The 18,692-nt window shown below is 34.8% G+C and overlaps 3 protein-coding genes across 3 annotated transcripts; 2 read left to right on the forward strand and 1 right to left on the reverse strand.

Moving 5' to 3' along the window:
- Nucleotides 1-245: 245 nt before the first annotated feature.
- LOC110605178 (probable LRR receptor-like serine/threonine-protein kinase At1g07650) lies at nucleotides 246-7,756 on the forward strand. Its single transcript, XM_021743545.2, has 25 exons — nucleotides 246-400; nucleotides 580-726; nucleotides 868-1,045; nucleotides 1,185-1,256; nucleotides 1,351-1,419; nucleotides 1,508-1,579; nucleotides 2,064-2,135; nucleotides 2,230-2,301; nucleotides 2,409-2,480; nucleotides 2,573-2,644; nucleotides 2,759-2,830; nucleotides 2,918-2,989; nucleotides 3,168-3,233; nucleotides 3,444-3,503; nucleotides 3,696-3,761; nucleotides 3,854-3,889; nucleotides 4,031-4,080; nucleotides 4,348-4,724; nucleotides 4,796-4,991; nucleotides 5,161-5,295; nucleotides 5,831-5,949; nucleotides 6,087-6,297; nucleotides 6,412-6,649; nucleotides 6,748-6,898; nucleotides 7,046-7,756. Exons 1-25 carry the CDS (start codon nucleotides 358-360, stop codon nucleotides 7,463-7,465), a joined length of 3,138 nt encoding a protein of 1,045 aa, XP_021599237.1. The 5' UTR covers nucleotides 246-357; the 3' UTR covers nucleotides 7,466-7,756.
- A 61-nt stretch (nucleotides 7,757-7,817) lies between these two features.
- On the reverse strand, nucleotides 7,818-11,265 carry LOC110605678 (probable LRR receptor-like serine/threonine-protein kinase At1g53430). The gene is made up of 10 exons (XM_021744324.2): nucleotides 11,055-11,265; nucleotides 10,643-10,714; nucleotides 10,468-10,539; nucleotides 10,265-10,336; nucleotides 10,101-10,172; nucleotides 9,934-10,005; nucleotides 9,783-9,851; nucleotides 9,616-9,699; nucleotides 9,456-9,527; nucleotides 7,818-8,379 (listed from the first exon to the last, which is right to left on the reverse strand). Exons 1-10 carry the CDS (start codon nucleotides 11,108-11,110, stop codon nucleotides 8,277-8,279), a joined length of 744 nt encoding a protein of 247 aa, XP_021600016.2. The 5' UTR covers nucleotides 11,111-11,265; the 3' UTR covers nucleotides 7,818-8,276.
- Nucleotides 11,266-12,785: 1,520 nt separating this feature from the next.
- On the forward strand, nucleotides 12,786-18,387 carry LOC110605260 (MACPF domain-containing protein CAD1). The gene is made up of 6 exons (XM_021743692.2): nucleotides 12,786-13,366; nucleotides 15,000-15,238; nucleotides 15,651-15,846; nucleotides 15,990-16,173; nucleotides 16,628-16,782; nucleotides 17,484-18,387. Exons 1-6 carry the CDS (start codon nucleotides 13,106-13,108, stop codon nucleotides 18,126-18,128), a joined length of 1,680 nt encoding a protein of 559 aa, XP_021599384.1. The 5' UTR covers nucleotides 12,786-13,105; the 3' UTR covers nucleotides 18,129-18,387.
- Nucleotides 18,388-18,692: the final 305 nt, after the last annotated feature.

Genomic DNA, 18,692 nt, shown 5'->3' on the forward strand with positions numbered 1-18,692 from the left:
TTTTCTTTTTCTTTTTTATAAAAAAACTCTTATATATCTATTTTTTTGATTTTTGAGGATATATTTGCAATCAATTTAATCAAATATTGAAAGGTAGAAATATTAATTTTACTCTTAAAATTTTAGGATGATGTCTATTTTCTTTTTCAAAAATTAAAGTTGTCAATTAAACGCATTGATTAATAAATAAAACGCATTAAGTCATTGAAATTGAAAATGAAAATGAAAATGATATATACCTATTCTCTGGATTGGTTTTCTTCCACTACTATCCAACCGGAGAATGGACGATTAATTAATCCTCCAAATGAAGTACCATCGTCACGCAAGGAACAGTTTGTATTTCTATTCCTAGCCATGGTGGGTTGCTTTGCTCCATCACCCTTGGGTCCAGATCAAGGTAATATGTTATGTTCTATGTGCTCTTAGACATAGAGTTTCTATAGAAAAAGGAGCAGTCTCATGCATATTTTTGCATGCTTGTAACTTAAACCAGTAAAACAGTTTCCCATTATCTTAGTCTCAGAGATTAAATACACCAAAAAAGCTTCCACCTTTTCTTTTTCCGTTCTTAAACAGGCTCACAAAGGAAGTGGATCCAAAAGAAGAAGAAGAAGAAGGAGGCTAGAGTTGGTGGAATCTTAATGATCAGCTCTATCTTGCTTATGTTTATGTTGCAAATGAGCAGAGTTGAAGTACAAGCTGCGTATCTTCCTCAAGCTGAAGGTAAACTAAATGCTGCATTTCTTTTCTTGTTGAAGGTGTGTGGTTCTTTTTGTAATCCGAGTTGCTAAAGGAATTTCAGACCAAGGGGCCCAACCCAAAAAAAATTTAAAAGTTGATCACAGTTATGACGTGTGTGTGCAGTGGAAGCTCTACGCGAAATTGCGACACAACTGGGAAAAAGAGATTGGAATTTCAGTGTAGACCCTTGCAGTCGTGAATCAAGCTGGGAGACACCAAAATCCGAAAGCATGCCACAGTACAACAATACTATCCTCTGTAATTGCACAGGCCTGGATGGTGTATGCCATGTTGTTCGCATGTACACTTCCTTCACCTGCTTTCAAGCTTGCTTCCTGTTTGATGAATTTCCTCTTTAATGCAATGTATTTTGGTAATGAATGGTAGTAGCTGTCTAGAATTTTTTTGATTTGATGAATCCTATTATTTTTGAAATACAGAATTCTCAAAGGGCAAGATCTTGATGGTGTGCTTCCACCATCAATTGCGAAGCTGCCTTTCTTTAAGGAACTGTAAGATATTACATCATATATCCATTTTCTTTCAACGCTTGAAATAGGACTATAACCTCTGATTCAAGTGAAAGATCTTTTATCTGACTTTCAGTGATCTAACTCGCAACTATCTTAGTGGCAATATACCACGAGAGTGGGTTTCCACAAAACTGGAAATTCTGTAAGAAATTCTTGCTCTTCCAATTTTCAAAATGGAGATAACCAATAGATATTCTATTCTCTTCTAATGAATAATGTACATACTGCAGGTCCATCTCAGTGAACCGCTTAACAGGTCAGATTCCAAGTTACATGGGAGGAATGACCTCGCTCAAATACTTGTATGCTTGCTCTGTCTCTTTTCTCTCTCTTTCCTTATCTTTTTATTTTGGGTAAATTACCGTAAGTCTTTGAGTTTTTATGAAATTAACTATTCGTCCTAATTCAAAATTATTTTGTAAAATCCAACTCTTTTGTTCTGGTAAAAAAATGGTTAGATATTTTGAATTATTTATATTGTTTAATCCTTATAATTTTAATTATATGTATTATTTAGTCTTCTGTAATTTTTAATATTCATATTATTTGTTTCTCTAACTAAGGCTAAAATAAATTAATTAACGAATTTTTTGACAAAATTTAAAGAGTTTGATTTTACAAAATAAAGGGACTTTTTAATGGATTGATTTTTAAATAGGAATGGACTAGTGAGTTTTTGAAAAATACAGAGTCCTGATAGTAATTCTCTCTTTTAGTTTCAATCTACAATCATTTCAACCTTCTTAATATGGTTTAGTTGTATCTTGATGGAAAATATTTGTTCAGGAACCTAGAGAACAATATGTTTTATGGACCTGTTCCTGCTGAGCTTGGAAACTTGGTTGATTTGGAGTCTCTGTTAGTCCTTCAGACCCTGTGTTACAAACTTTGTATTTAATTATAAAAATAACATGACATTAGCTTGTTATTTGCTTCTCTTTGTTAAAAATAGCATTCTTAGTGCCAACAACCTCTCTGGATCTTTACCTCAGAATCTCACTATGATCACCAATTTAACAGATTTGTAAGTCCTTTAAACATTTGATATTATATTTAATCTTTTGAAGAGCCAATATCTTCAGGCCTTTTTTTTTTAATTTTAGTCTCGTTTTTGTATTTGGTCATGCGCAGTAGGATTAGTGGTAACAATTTCAGTGGAAAAATACCCAGTTTAATTCAGAATTGGAAAGGACTTAAGAGGCTGTAAGTGCCTTTTCCTTGTCATAAAATTTAAATATACTCAACATTATTTTTCTGGAGGAATCTAAAACATTTGCAAATTGTGTTGTTAACAGAGAGATCCAAGGTAGTGGTCTTGAAGGGCCTATACCCTCTAGCATTTCTGCCTTGACTAATTTAATTGATCTGTGAGTTGTGCCCTTTGAGTTTGCACTTTGTACTTCTTTATTTGCATAATATACTTGTGTTTCTCTTAGTCTGATTGCACATCTTGGATATTTGTCTACTTGTATACCGTGTAGGAGGATCAGTGACATACTTGGGGAAGGTTCTGATTTTCCAAATTTACAAAACATGACAAAAATTCAATATTTGTGAGGCATTCTTACTTTGATGCTTTAAAATCAGAATAGTTTTGCACTGTAGTATTTGAGCTGACATGAAGATAATTTAAATTTCAGGACATTGAGGAACTGCAATTTATCTGGACCTTTCCCTGACTATATCGTCCAAATGGGAACTCTTTTCATTCTGTAATTGAACTGTTCCCTGAAAACTTGTTTCTTGAATTCCTCTGTATCCATTTCTGAGACATGTCACCAACTATTTCAAGATAAACTATTTTATGTTCCTTATAGACTATTTTATCAGTGATAATACCTGCAACTTTTTTTTAAAAAAAATGGTTTAATGAAAATTATTGTCTTGCAGAGATCTCAGTTTCAATAGATTGACCGGCAATCTTCCAATTCCAACAAACAATGAATATCTGGCAGTGTAAGCATTCTAAATTCATGAAAGTGGCTAGCTAGTATATATGTAAAGAGCCTTATAATTTCCATTGTATAATTGATTCTTCTTCACATAATGCTTCTGAGTTATTACTCTATCCTCAATAGTCAAAACTTCAGATTTCCTTCATTCCACTATGTATCATTTTTGCAAATCTCTGGATGCATTCAATAAACTAACATCATGATTGATCAGCTGTATGGCGAACAACTTGCTAAATGGACCCATTCCAGACTGGATCATGAACAGAAAAAGGTATCCTGGTTTTCTTATATCCCACATCGGAATTGCAATAAATATTGTTGACCTTTTATTTTAGTATTTTGAAATAATTTCCTATAGCAACTTCAGCCAACTTTACATTCAATTATATATCACATTTTGTCCAAAATATTCGAAAATGCACTTTTTCTCTGAGCCATAAGCCAATGCAATGTCTCTTTCCAGTCCAACGGATGTTTCTTACAATAACTTTTCCGGAACTCCTGACCCAAGGGCTTGTCGAGATAATCTGTAAGATTTTCTGTACATGTATTTTTCTGTGATTGGATATCGTCAGTTCCATTTTTGAATTCTGGGAATTGACTTCTTTCTTGGTCCATTAGGAATTTGTTCAAAAGCACCTCTCGAGGGAAGGACTTGTGAGCTTCTACTGTATTAAATTAATAGGAACTCATTTCCTCCTTTTATTCTTCCTTCCTTTCTTTTCCTAAAAGTAATTTTTATCTTTCTTTCCTTTTGTTAATGTGAGTTGATTCTTCTTTTATGTATCACCTTACCAGAAAGGCTGTGGAGTCACTGGAGTGCTTGGGTAACTATGGTTGTTCAAAAGGTTGTCATACATTTGCATCTAATTGGATGAGATGCACTGATTTTTTATGCCTTCCCTTTTGGTATTCAAAATATACAATAGAACTAAAAACAAGGGAGTGAAACTCATTTGACTGGAAAAGAAACCTAAACCCCATTGTTTCTGTTAATGATAAACAAAACAAAACAACACCTGAGGCAGCAAATTTTGTCCATGTCTGTTCTGTTATGATTGGTCTTACTGAATTATATTCTGTTAACATCATTAATATTTCTAATTTTCTATTAGATCATTATTCATTGCATATAAACTGTGGTGGAAGAGAAATCACCATTGGGAAGTTCCGCTATGAAGCAGATGAAAAAAATGGAGGTGAAGCACTATATGTCACCTCGAAAGACAATTGGGTACTTAGTAGCACTGGACGTTTTAGGGATACAAATAATGCACTAGACCAGTTCATAGCAAAAAATGTGTCCGTACTGAGTATGAACAACTCCGAATTGTACACAAGTGCACGTCTGTCTCCCCTCTCTCTCACATACTATGCACGTTGTTTAGCAAAAGGGAATTATACTGTGAAGCTTCACTTCGCGGAGATAGTAATCAGGGATAACAGATCCTTCCAAAGTCTGGGAAGACGGATATTTGATGTTTATATCCAGGTAGTCAGGTTCATATTACATGCTGTGTACTTGTAACATAAGAAGGTTTTTATTTAATCTGCATCTTTTAGGGTGAACTCGTGTTGAAAGATTTTGAGATCAAGAAGAAAGCACCAGGGGTAGATAAAGTACTAATTACACCATTTAAGGCAGTTGTTAAGGATGGAACTTTAGAGATACTCTTTCAATGGGTTGGGAAAGGAACAACTGCTGCCCCACATAGAGGAATATTTGGTCCTCTCATATCTGCCATTGACGTGGAAGCTGGTAAGTTGGACCTATCAATGTCATATTAGAAATTTTATGTTGTTAATGCACATGAATTATATTGGCAAATACTTCTACTAAGTTATTACTAGAAATTTTTTTGCTGTGTGCATGTAGATCATAAACTGCAATCTGAAAATGCTGCTGTTTGTTTCCCCATTTTCCACAGATTTTAAGCCTCCTATTGACTGGAAGAAGTTCATTGTGGCTGGAGCCGTTGTTTTTCCATTGCTCCTCATTTTCATTATTGTAGGCATTCTTTGGTGGAAAGGTTGTTTAGGAGGCAGGATATTAAGGGAAAAAGGTATGGAACTGCTTCACTCACTATGGAATTTTTCATATTTGATTTCATTACTGTTGCCAGAATATGTCCAGAGACAGACTATTTTGGTGCTTTCACACAATTCAATTCCCTTTCAATTTAATATCAATAAATGGATTCCTCAATTCCTGTCCCTAATTGAACGATGCGGGACCTAAAAATACAACTGCGCAAGCAACTCCAGAACCACATAGAGTGGACAATATGTTTATGATACTTCATTATCCGAAATGTGATTCGGACAGCTGAAATGATAAGGGATTAGTTCTGTAGTTCAACAGCATGCTTGCTTTCTTTGGTATGAATTTTGTTTGTTTGAATAAGCATAAATGCGTAAGAGAACAAGGTACGGTCAATCAACCATTCCTGTAGTTAGTTTTCTTGATCAATATGCACTCGAGTCAAGCAGTTGCATGCAAATTAAGCATAGCAAACGATAGTGCTCTGTTATTTCAGTCATGTAATATGTATATCTCCTCGGAAGGAAATTCTTCTAAACGGACTTTTATTTTGGCAGATCTTAAAGGGCTGGATCTGCAAACTGGTTCCTTCACTTTGAGACAACTAAGAGCTGCCACTAACAATTTTGATTCTGCAAACAAGATTGGAGAAGGTGGTTTTGGGTCTGTATACAAGGTAACACAGCTAATACTTTCATAAATATCCCAAATTTTCTCCTAACCAAGCATGCAGGACTGACTAATTTCCTGAAACATTAGCATATGGATGCATTATTTCCTAACAATTTAATGCATAGAATAATTCCAATGTAGGGTGAATTATTAGATGGCACCATTATAGCTGTGAAGCAACTATCTTCCAAATCCAGGCAAGGAAACCGTGAATTTGTGACTGAAATAGGAATGATATCTGGTTTAAGGCACCCAAATCTTGTAAAGCTTTATGGATGTTGTGTTGAAGGAAATCAGTTACTGCTGGTATACGAGTATATGGAAAACAATAGCCTGGCACATGCACTCTTTGGTAAACATAGTGGGCATTGATAACTTTTCAAGAAAAGTAGAGTTTCTATGTTATGGCTATAATCTAACATTAGATGATTGTTGTTAAGAAGCCTCTTTTATGGATTAATTACAGATTCAGAAACAAGTTCTCTGATGTTGGACTGGGCAACAAGACAGAAGATTTGTGTAGGAATAGCCAGAGGTCTAGCATTTCTCCATGAAGAATCACCACTGAGGATCATCCATAGAGACATCAAAGCAACAAATGTCCTGCTTGATAGAGATCTGAATGCCAAGATATCGGATTTTGGACTAGCAAAGCTCTTTGAGGAGGATAATACTCACGTTAGCACCAGAATTGCAGGAACTATGTCAGTTACATGGGCATCATTTTTTTTTTAATATTCCTTATCCTAAAAAAAGGTCATGTATTATGAAGACATTAATCTGTTATATTCTTTGATTGTAGAGGATATATGGCTCCAGAATATGCACTCTGGGGTTATCTAACAGAAAAGGCAGATGTTTATAGCTTTGGGGTTGTTGCTCTGGAAATTGTCAGTGGAAGGTGCAATACCAGTTACAGGCCGAAAAATGATGCTGTTTGTCTTCTTGATTGGGTAAACTTTCACAATAATGTATTTTGCCATCACAGATTTCGGATGCATTTCAGTTCTCTATGCATAAACTTGGAATTTTAGGTTTGGTTAGATATTCTGACTTCCAATGTTAATCACCTTTTTGTATTTTGGTTTCATCTGCTGCAGGCCTTCATTTTGCATCAGAGAGGAAATCTAATGGAGATAGTGGACCCAAGGTTGGGGTTTGAATTCAACGTGGAAGAGGCTGAAAGGATGCTTAAAGTGGCTCTTTTATGCACCAATGCATCACCAACGATAAGGCCTACAATGTCAGCTGCTCTGAGTATGCTTGAAGGACAAAAAAGCATCGAGGAAGTGGTATCAGATCCTAGCATTTATGCTGATGGCATGCGATTTAAACCCCTCAAGAACCATCACCAGCAGATTTCACACGACGGTTCAAGCACAAGCCAGGCACTAACTTTTTCATCAGATAATACAGGGGTTGGATCTTCCACCATATCTGGTCATGATCTCTACCCCATTAATCCGGAGTCCACAAATTTTAAGTTAAGTGAAACTTCACCACTTTCATGCCAGTGGTAGGATCAATAACCAAGATGGTTTCAGAATTTCATATTGTTCAGGTACTAGTTGAATTTATCTTGCTGTAATATAATTCTCTTCTCGTCAATTGTTATAAACTAGTATATTTACTCAAAGTAGCAAGTTGAATTTGTAATTTTGTATGAGGTCTGAACCGACAGCTTGTGTCTCTTTCTTCTTGGTTGCAATATTTGTGTGTATTACTCCCTCCGTTTTTTGTTACATATCGTTTTAGGAGTTTATTCATATACACTCAGATAATTTTACTATTTATAGAATAACTTTTTCACCCTTTATTTTCTTCTTAATATCCAAACATAAGAAGAAGAGTTTGTTTTCCTCCTATTTTTGATTTATAATTTATTTTTCTCTTTACACTTCCTTTCTCAATTCAAACTTAGTATAATAATCAAATTTCTATAGATTAATTATTAGAATAATATTGAAAATAAAAAGTTTTCTAGATAAGAAATTCTATTGACCATTCTGATCCCAAGTATAAGCTTTTTACCAAAATGTGCTTATATTGTAGTGTGATTGAATTCTGACATTAAAACATTAAAGCTACTCATGTTGTCACATCAATTGATTTTCTTGTTAATATTAGTAAATTAGGGGTTAAAAATCAAACAATTACACGATTAAAGAATAAATAGCGGCTAAAATTTTCTTATTTTTATTTTTATATGAATATGAAAAATATATATAAAAAAAACATAATAGTACTCGTAAACCATTTGAAAGAAACTGTAGAAACAATGAAGCAGCAGTGATGCAATGGCATACAGCACTCCCCGTTAAGAACCAGTAGCTACAAAGAGAAAAGTATAAATACGAACACATACGCGTATAATGCTTTTGAACCAGCAAGCCATCTGGGGACTGATCCATTAAGCTTGTTTCCTTTAAGATACCTGAACACAAACACACAGAAAGATAGTATATAAACTGATTAGTCTAACCAGGCTTCTAAACTAGTTGTGGGGGAAAAAGAACTCTTCTCCAATCTAAATGTGATGTAGACGAATTTTAGGTCTCTTCATGGATTATAAAATTATTGCTGCCTCGCCTAGAATGAAAAGTTCCACCATCATCCGCCACCGGCACTTCGCCTTGGCCGCCACTTCCAATCACCCTCAGTCACATCACATCATATCTACATTATCCAGTCCATTAGCCTTCAAAACGCTCACTGTTCCTTCATCTCAAACACCACATCTTCCGCCACCACGGGCGGCACCGACCATACGCCTCCGCCATGCCTAGGGTGAAAGCGAGCTCAATTGGGCTATTTTTCCGTTTTAGACTACATTAAAGCGATGTCGTTTCAGCAGTTTTAATCTCTATTTTCGATTTTGACCAATGCAATAATTTCATTACTAATTGCACAAAGCAGCGAGTTCGACCAACAAAAGAAAAAGACAGTTAAGGGAATGAGAAAACGCATCTTTCTCCAATTTTTTTCATTTAGATATTAAATAAAGAGAAGGAACGAAGTGGATGGAAAAAAAAAAATTTTCTTTCAAAGGTTTTTATTAATTCAAAATTTTTTGGTGAAATGAAGAAAAATATAAGAGAAAATATATTAGTTAAGTTGAAATTATTTATGTGTACTTGGTCATAAGAAAAACAATGAGGTAAAATAGTTATTTCACTTTTTATTCTAAAAAAAAATTATATTTCTCATATATTTTAATAATAATTTATCCAAGAAATACAAATGATATTCTTTTTTTTTCTCTATAATTAAGGATGGAAATAAAGGGTAAAAATAAGAATAGTTATTATACACATATTTTAATATTTTTTTATTAAATATTTTAATTTTAATCCAACATCTGAATATTTAAATAATATTTTTTAAAAATTTAAATATTTATTAAATTATGATTAAAATTAATATATATAATAAATAAAAGTGTTAAAATATAGATATAAAAATATGCATTTAGAAATGAACGAGTTCAAGTACTGTGAGAACTGATCTTACATGTAATATAGGGATTTCATTTGACTAACAAATGTAGGGATTGGACCAGTCAGTGAACAGTTCCTCAATGTCCTGAAGCAAGAAAATCAATACATAGGATAAAAGCCATTGTCTGAGCTTCACAACAATGGATATAGGAAATGAACATCACAACACTCACATCCATTCCAAAGAAGTCATTCCTGATATATTTGGGAATAGAAAACCTCTTCCTTCATTGCTTCCTGTTAAGTCAGAAACATGCCTGGACCAAACCAGAATCACAAAACCTAAGATGTGGACATTGTTATGCAAGAAAAAAAGGGAGGCAGCTGGTAAGAATATTACAGCTCAGAAAGGTTTAAAGATGAGAGTGCATCAGGAAAAGGCCCTTCAAAACTGTTTCCTATCAGTCCCCTGAAAATCATCATGGAGACTAAGCTTAGCACAACAATGAGAGCTTTATGTTGTTTAGAAAGATAGAGTTTTGGTTTCTTACAGATACTTGAGATTCTCCCACTTAGCAATGTATTCTGGTATCCTGCCAGAGAAGTTATTTCCGAAAATGAATCTGCACAAGTTCAGTTTCAAGTAATTAGAATTTGGCGGAGAAATAATTCTCTCTAGGGAAAAAAGAAAAAGAAATAATAATATTTGTAAACTTACAGGTTGACCATCTTTTTTAAACGTGCTAAGCTTTGAGGCAATTCACCAGTGAACTCTTTGTTAATCAAAACCCTAAAAGCAACAAACTCCAAATTAACACAATCACAATGTCAACCTTCAATCTCCTGTTATTTTTGTTCATGATCATCTTGAAAAACACTTACAAGCGTTCAAGGTTTCTAAGGTGTCCTAACTCTTTGGGGAGAACACCTGAGAGCTGGTTGTCAGACAAATCCCTACAAGAAAAACCAGATGAATTTTTATTACATCATAGTCAAGCTTTTCTATATATTTATATATAGTTATGATTCATTATTTCATATATATAAATATGGTGGTAAAAAAAGAAAAGAAAAGAAAAAGATACCGTTCTACTAGGCTTGTAAGATTCCCAAGTTGTGGTGGAATTCCTCCTGATAGCAAATTGTTGTAAAGGAACCTATAAAGCAATCAGAAAGGAAATTAATAAATTATTGTTAAAAAACATTGGGAAAAAAAATATTACTATGAAATTTGTTTCTGGTGAATAATATGAGACTTACAGAACTTGGAGAGAAGGAAGGGAACAGAGTGCTGGTGGAATTGAGCCATTGAACCAGCTGTCTGCAAGATCTCTGTGCTCAATGGAAATTTTTGAGATGGGAAAAAAAAAGCAGTAATTAGAAAATGTGAAAAGAAAATTAATTGAAAAAGGTTAAGTTTAAACTTACTACATGTGGATAATATAAGTTCAACTTTATATTAAATTATTTGTCATCCATTAACGGTCTAATCTTAATGGTTATACCACTTCACCAATAAATAAAAACAAATCATAATGAATGACACTAAAGCTTCACCAATGATACAGAGGACTTAAGACGAATACTTCATCTGCAAGTCAATGCCCTTAACCTGAACTGCCGCTGCCAATCAGCTAATGACCCAAAATTGAATAATGAATGGTGCAATTACCTAGATAAGATAGCCATAAACAAAAAGGGGCAGCAGAGTCTTCCACTTGTACACATTTATAGTGCTGCTTTGCATCATCATTCCCAATTTCTAGGGCTGTAAACGAATGGAACCGAACCGAGCTTTGAAGAGCTCAAACTTGGTTCGTTAAAATTTTTTCGAGCTCGAGCCGAATTCGAACTTTACTCATATCGAACTCGAGTCGAGTATTAAGAAGTTCAAGCTGGACTCATTTAGCAAACGAGCTTAGACGAGTCGAACTTTAATCGAGCTTCACGAGTAATTTAATTTATTTACATGTATAATGAATTTTAGTTTAAAACTAATAAGTTTAAAACTAAAATAATTTTAGTTAAATAAGTATATTTACAAATTAGTATGTAAACTTATAAAGATGAGTTTTTAAATCTCAATGATCCAAATATATGCAAATTTAAGAGTGTAATTAAATTATATAGAGCTGAATTTTAAAAAATTTAGATTTGGCTCATTAAAGTATATGCAGGGTTTGAGTTTATTTCTCTTATGATAATAATTTCAGTTTGTTTAACGAGACTGTTCACGAGCCTATTCGCGAGCCTGCTCATGAACTCAGAAACGAGCCGAGTTCACGAGCCTTAACGAGCCGAATACTATGAAGCTCAAGTTTGGCTCGTTTAACAAACGAGCCTAAAAATTAAGTTCGAGCTTGGCTCGTTTAGAAATGGAGTCGAGCTCGGTCGAGCTTTTATCGAATCGAATCTCGAATAGCTCACGAACGGTTTGGTTCATTTACACCCCTACTAATTTCCCACCAGATTTTACAATTTTTATTGTGAAAATACTGTATCATTTTGCTTCAAGGTTGGTGATTCTCCACGCAGTTGAGTCAAAGGCATGGACCTTTTAAGTCGCCTCTATGTCGCGTCCACTTGGGTGAGATTTCACAACCCAATATCATCCTTAATGAGGTTATAATTCTGCCCAAGAGTCTCTGGCATTTGATGGGCCTGCAGGCTCTGTCATGTTCCAATTTGATCAGATTAGGCTCTGCCTATACAGCTTGGAGGCCCCCAAGGAACATAGCCATACCCATGTCCATTTCAGACAAAGTAAAGAAAGGGGTGGTCGGCAGATGGACATGGGAGTTGAATTTATAAGTAGCACAGCTCAATTGCCTTTGGATCTTTTCTCCACTGGCTTTGAATTCCCCTACAAATGTGCATCATCCAGCATGGGATCCCTCTTCTTTCCTTGACACTGCTACGAAAGTGTCCAGAGCTCTCCAAATAATAATAGGTATAAATATTACATATTCTTATGCCTAAAATTTATTTTTTTTAAAAAAACCCCTTCTGGTATATACTTGAATTTTAAGAATATATTTATATCACATATAAATTATTTATAATCCATTCGTAATCGGGTCTAACCTATCCATAAGGGTGGTTGAAACCTAGGAGGGCCAAGCATATTGATAAGGTTATACAATTATGTAATTAAACAATATTCCATGAAATTATTGGTAAAAGTTGGCATGCAAAAAAGAAAGAAAGAAGAAATTTAGGGGGGGAAAAATTAGAAATATAACCAATTGGGAGTTGAAAGAAAGAAAACAATGCAAAAGTCAAAAGTAATTAGTGTAAAAAACAGAATAAAATTTATAAAAGCGGTAGAGAAAGTAGCAAGAAAAAGAAAAAGGATGGATGAATTTGGAAGGATGACCAGTCAACTTAGAATCCTCTCTTTTTCTCTTTCTTACACAAACATTACATACAAAAGAAGCAACGCGTTTTTTGGACATTATTAGAGTCAAACTACAAGAACAAGAACACCATCACCTCTCCAACAATATCAACAAGAAGAACAAAACCTCACCAACTTCAATGTCCAAATTTTGCCCTACCCAATAACCATTTAATCAATTAACGCCCAAATCAAGCATCACCCAGTTAGGAATAATCCACAAGTGTCTTGTTTCTTATTCTTTTTCTTTAACTTAGTGGAAACAAATCGAGGGAATGAGATAAAACCCTCCAGGTTTGTTTGTTCGAGAAAGAAAGAGGAGGAAGATGAGCTTCAGCTCTGATGCTTTGACCACTACTCTCTCTAACTCAATCCAGGCTTTGGGTCGTGGGTTTGATGTTACATCTGATATACGGCTTTTGTACTGTAAGGGAGCTCCTGGGTCCAGGTTGGTGCATATTGATGAGGAGCATACTTCGGATCTAGATTTCTCTGATGGGGTTTCGCTGCCCAATGTTTCTGTTGATATTGATTGCTCTAGAGGACATAGGAGTATTAAAAGAATTCCTGTTTGCAGCTTCCATGAGGTAATTTATTCTTTCTTAATCTGATGGATAGGTTTGATTTCAATTTTTTTTTTGGTGTATTGGGTTTCTTTTGCTACTCTTTTGCTGTTTCTTCTCTTTGTTAACAGTCGCAAGTATAATTATGCTCAGGAAATGTTAGGTTGTGCTTTGAAGATTCATTCCCAAATTGTTTGTTTGGGATGTTCTTGAAGTCCAATAAGAATTGTTTATGGATTCTACTTGTGTTAATTATGGGGATTTTACAAAACTGCAGCATTAAGCTTTTATATATTTTGCCAGTAGGCAATTTCGATGCGGCAAACGAAGGCCGATAGGGAATTAATGAAAAAAAAGTTATATTGAACTTCTTATTTATTTTTCTTGTCCTTTTTGGCTTCCGACTAAGCTGAACTTCAATAGCATAGCGTTATATGCATATTGATGGATTAAATTTTTAGAGCAGTTGGCAAATTGAACTTTTACCATTTTAACATGGATGGTCCTATTATAAGGAACCGAGGTAGCAGTGTCTTCAGTTTCTTTGGATGCCATTAAATCTCTATAATTTAAAGTGTTCAATTTAGTTTTTTTTTTTTCAACTGACTTTGAGAAGAAAATAATTGCTAAATGTGTTTAATGTTGCCATTTGTCTATTGTGGAGCCTCTATTGAATAGCTGACTACATTTTGTAATGCTAAACTGCTAGGCTAAGTTTGTGAGCCTCCCAGAGTTTATTGTTATTTGTATGAATTAGGTTTCCTGTTGAAACAGAACCAAAGCATATGATGCCAATAATTCTATAGGTGCATTTTTGTTACATGAAACCATAAGATCTTAAGGAGGCTTTGATTGAGGACAATAAATGGATATGGATTTATTTGTCCAGAAAGATAGATTAGGCATTAAGTCAATTCAAGGTGATTCTTTAGAGTGTTACAATGTTTCTATTTTCTGTTTCTTTAGCATCATCACTTTCCACTGATTCTGGATTTAATCTTTTGGCATTTTACTACCTGTTGGAATTTCTGGTAGCAAATACCTGACAATTTGTGGGTAACAACAACACTTATAAGTTATCTTTTCCAGATATGCAATAAGTTTTGAAAGACATTTTGAATTAATCTTTTGTAGAAATTGGTAGAGGTGCTTCAGCTTCAAATTTTTGTCTCCTTTTTGTTGTGAAATAATGGTCCAACATCAGGAGAGTCACAAGGTTCTTGCTTTATCATCCTCTTGTGGGCTACTGTTTGTTTCTATTACTACTTTAGTAGGATTAAACTAATCCATTCCCACGCTGACATTTTGACTTTGGGAGTAATGTTTTGTTGTATTGAGGATTGAAGAAGTTCAAATTTAAAATCAGAAATAGATGGCAACATATATTAATCATTGTAATTACATTGTCTAACCAAAGCGAGGCAAGAATCAACTTAGTTGTAGATGTTGGACTTCTGTGCCTACTTATCTATTGATAAATTTCTCTCATTTCCTAGATCAAATAGCAATGTTCCTTTTTATGTGTTAAATTCTCATATTTAAGAAACATTTACTTTCTTCTATTTGCATCAAAGATTTATAGTTTTCTGCTGCTTATAGTTAAATCAGTTTTACGTTGATTTTAGTGTTAGCAGAAGCTTATTATTTGAAATTTCAGATGGCAGGAAGGTTCAATGAGGCATCAGGTATATCAGGACATATTCCACTTGGAAGCTTTAACGGCATGTTCAATTTCACTGGTAATTGGCAAGTTGATGCAGCGGCAACAAAATCCCTTGCAATGGTTGGCCATTTCATTCCTCTATATAAGGTCCAATTAGCAAAAGTGAATTTAGTTTTATGCGAGGACATCAAGCGGGCTGTTCCATACTCCTGGGATCCTGCATCCTTGGCAAGGTAAGCATGGTATCGAGTAAAAAATTTTATAATGCATGGTTGTAATTTGGTGCCATTTATATTTTCTTCTGATAGTAATTATTTAATTCATTTGAATAAGAAATCAAGAAGCTTCAAGATGTATCTGTCCAAATTTGTAATAGTGAAAAGGTCCTGCTTTAAAGTTGCAAATTATGACGGCTTCTACTCCTTGTAAATTTTAAACAGAATTACAATTGGATAGGTTGTATACGTGGTTTTCGCTGTACTTAAATAAATTGAGTTCTTGATTCCTGTTTACAGTATGCAAATGAGCTATGTCCGTGTGCATTTCAAGGAACTTTTCTGATAAAATTCCTCAAGAAACTTGAAAAGTTTGACAGTGTCAGCTTTCTGATTAACAATGCTATTTGTATCTTTGTCCCCCTGTCAGCTTCATTGAAAGCTATGGTACACATATTGTCACATCTGCAACAATTGGTGGAAGAGATGTTGTTTACATCAGGCAGCACCAGTCTTCTTCTTTGTTAGCATCAGATATTGAGAGCTATATAAATGACATCGCAGATCAGAGGTTTCAGGACTCAAAAAGCCAAGCAAGTGCTGGCCCCTTAAAATACAAGGACAAGGTTATTATCATGGCATTGCATTTTTCCTTGCCTTCTTGGTTTCCATGAATGTTTTTGCTTTCACTTGCTTCCTATTTCCTTTAAATCAATAATTTCTGCTCAGAAGTGTGAGAAATCAGTAAAAATTAAATTCATTGTTGTAGGATGTAACAGTCATTTTTAGAAGGAGAGGAGGTGATGATCTCGAGCAGAGTCATGCCAAGTGGGCAGAGACTGTGCAGTTGGCACCAGATGTGATTAATATGACATTTACACCAATTATTTCTCTGCTTGAAGGAATGCCTGGCTTAAAGCATTTAGCCCGGGCAATTGACTTATACTTGGAGTGTAAGTTCTTATTTAAAATTTTAGTTCTCTCTCTCTCTCTCTCTCTACTTGTGAATTTGATTTAATTTGCAATTTATTGTTTCACTCAAGGTTCATTAAAAATGTGATGCAGTTTTTAAGCAGTATTCTGGATGTAAGATGCTTATTTTTCTTACAAACAAGTGATAGGGATGAAATTGGTTTTGCAAAATTTTGTTTACTTTCTTGAGATTTCCTGTAATTTCTTATGAAGTCAGATTCAAGTACTTCATGCCCTTGGCTGCCTCTAGTGGGGTTGTGAGAATCTCTTAGTCAAGTGATATGTGAGGAGAGTTTCAATAAGACTTGATGGAACATTTGAATTATTTCACCTATATATGGTTTATTATAACATTATAGATGGAGTCTTGTACAATTTATTTTCATTTTAAAGTTAACAATAGTGGTATTGGATTATCATTTTTTTTTTTACCAGACAAGCCACCTATAGAGGATCTGCAATATTTCTTGGATTTCCAAATTCCTCGGGTTTGGGCCCCAGAACATAACAACCTTCAAAGAAAGGAGCCTGTTTGCCAATCCCTTCAGTTCAGCTTGATGGGCCCCAAGCTCTATATCAGCCCAGATCAGGTAATTTTTTCATAGTTGTAAAACCTTGATAGATGCTGATAGAAAGGAAATAAATGATGAAAATGTAAAAAATTGAAAGAGAAATGAAGAGATGGTGCATGATGAATTGAAAACAATGAAATGCAGCAAAACGGAATGCAGTTTTTGTTCTTCTCGCCTTAAGATTCTCATTCCTGGGAAGTGTTGCTTTCATATAAAAGGTACTTAAATTTATAAGTTACTAACAGTAACTTGTGTATTCAAACGAAAAATGATCACCAAAAGGAAATCTTTGTGAATAACTTACATATGAAAGCAGATTTTAAAAATAATGATTACAACTTGTATGTCCTATGAAACTACATGTAACAATGAAGAATAGTCATAATTGATGGTAATCAGAGGTAAGAAGCCTTAATTGAAAGCTTAAACTATTGTAGTGGTTACCTCTCATGCCAGTGCTTGGTAAGCAGCATTAGAGGAATCACATTATCCAGTACAGTTTCAGGATTTGAAATAAAGTGAGAAAAACATGTATACTGAGAATACTTTTTTCATAAATAATTCCTCAGTGTACCTCAATTTCCTCACCATCAAGTGGAAATTTCTTGTTTAAAGATTCCATAAATTCTTTTTGCTAGAACCTGCCAGAACAAACATAGCATCACATCAACTCTCGGTGGGGTCATAAACCTAACACATAAACATGTATGGTATTGCAGGTAACTGTTGGCCGTAAGCCAGTTACTGGTCTCCGGCTTAGCCTAGAAGGCATTAAGCAAAACAGACTCTCCATCCATTTGCAACATCTTGTGTCTCTTCCCAAAATTCTTCAGCCACACTGGGATGCACACATAGCCATAGGTGCACCCAAGTGGAAAGGTCCTGAGGAGCAAGACAGCCGTTGGTTTGAGCCTATCAAGTGGAAGAACTTTTCCCATGTAAGCACTGCACCGATAGAGTATACTGACACTTCCATTGGAGATCTCTCTGGTGTTCACATTGTCACTGGCGCTCAGCTTGGTGTTTGGGATTTTGGAGCCAAAAATGTGTTGCACCTCAAACTCCTCTTCTCAAAAGTTCCAGGTTGTACAATAAGGCGGTCTGTATGGGACCATAGCCCCTCCAATCCTTCTGCACAACAACCCAATGGGGCATCATCATCAATTTCAAATGAGAAAACATCCAGTGATAAGAAGGAAGATAGTTCAAGCCACCTTGGGAAACTGGCAAAAATAGTTGATGTAAGCGAAATGTCAAAGGGACCACAAGATATTCCAGGTCATTGGTTGGTAACTGGAGCTAAGCTTGGCGTGGACAAGGGGAGGATTGTTTTGCGTGTGAAGTATTCCTTATTGAATTATTGATCGATTGTTTCTACATTTTTAGGATTACCCTTTTTTCTATATGTAAGCATAGTCAGGCATTCTTTGCACAGGCATGGTAGTTCTTTTGTTTCTCTGTACATTATGTTCTTTTTGTTTGTTGGTTTTTGTCCCTAATAGCTGATAGTCACATCATCAAATATTTCTGGATTCTTTTTGATATATTTTTTTATTAGAAGATGAGGTTTTGTTGTCCAGCAAGAACACTCATTTTAGTTTCCATATAAAGCGATTTTGTCCATGATCTTTCTCATGAATGATGGTTTCCATCTCCAGCTAATTTTATACCGGTAGCTAACTTCAGACCATGGGAAACTGTTGTCCAAATTACAAGTATATTTGTCTCTTTCAGGAGGGTTTGGAAGGCTTTTAAATCCCATGGACACTTTAAGAATCTAGGAATATAGCTTTCCTCTATAAAAGGTTGTTTTCTGGTTATCAGAATAATAATAGTTTCTTTGTCTGGATGTTCCCATTTTTGTCTGCATTGCTAAGCAACAGTCCTAAACAATCAACTTCAGCTATCATATAATCACTTGAGCCGGC

This window comes from Manihot esculenta, chromosome 17 (assembly GCF_001659605.2).
Source record: "Manihot esculenta cultivar AM560-2 chromosome 17, M.esculenta_v8, whole genome shotgun sequence".
In the NCBI taxonomy this organism is placed as follows: domain Eukaryota; kingdom Viridiplantae; phylum Streptophyta; class Magnoliopsida; order Malpighiales; family Euphorbiaceae; genus Manihot; species Manihot esculenta.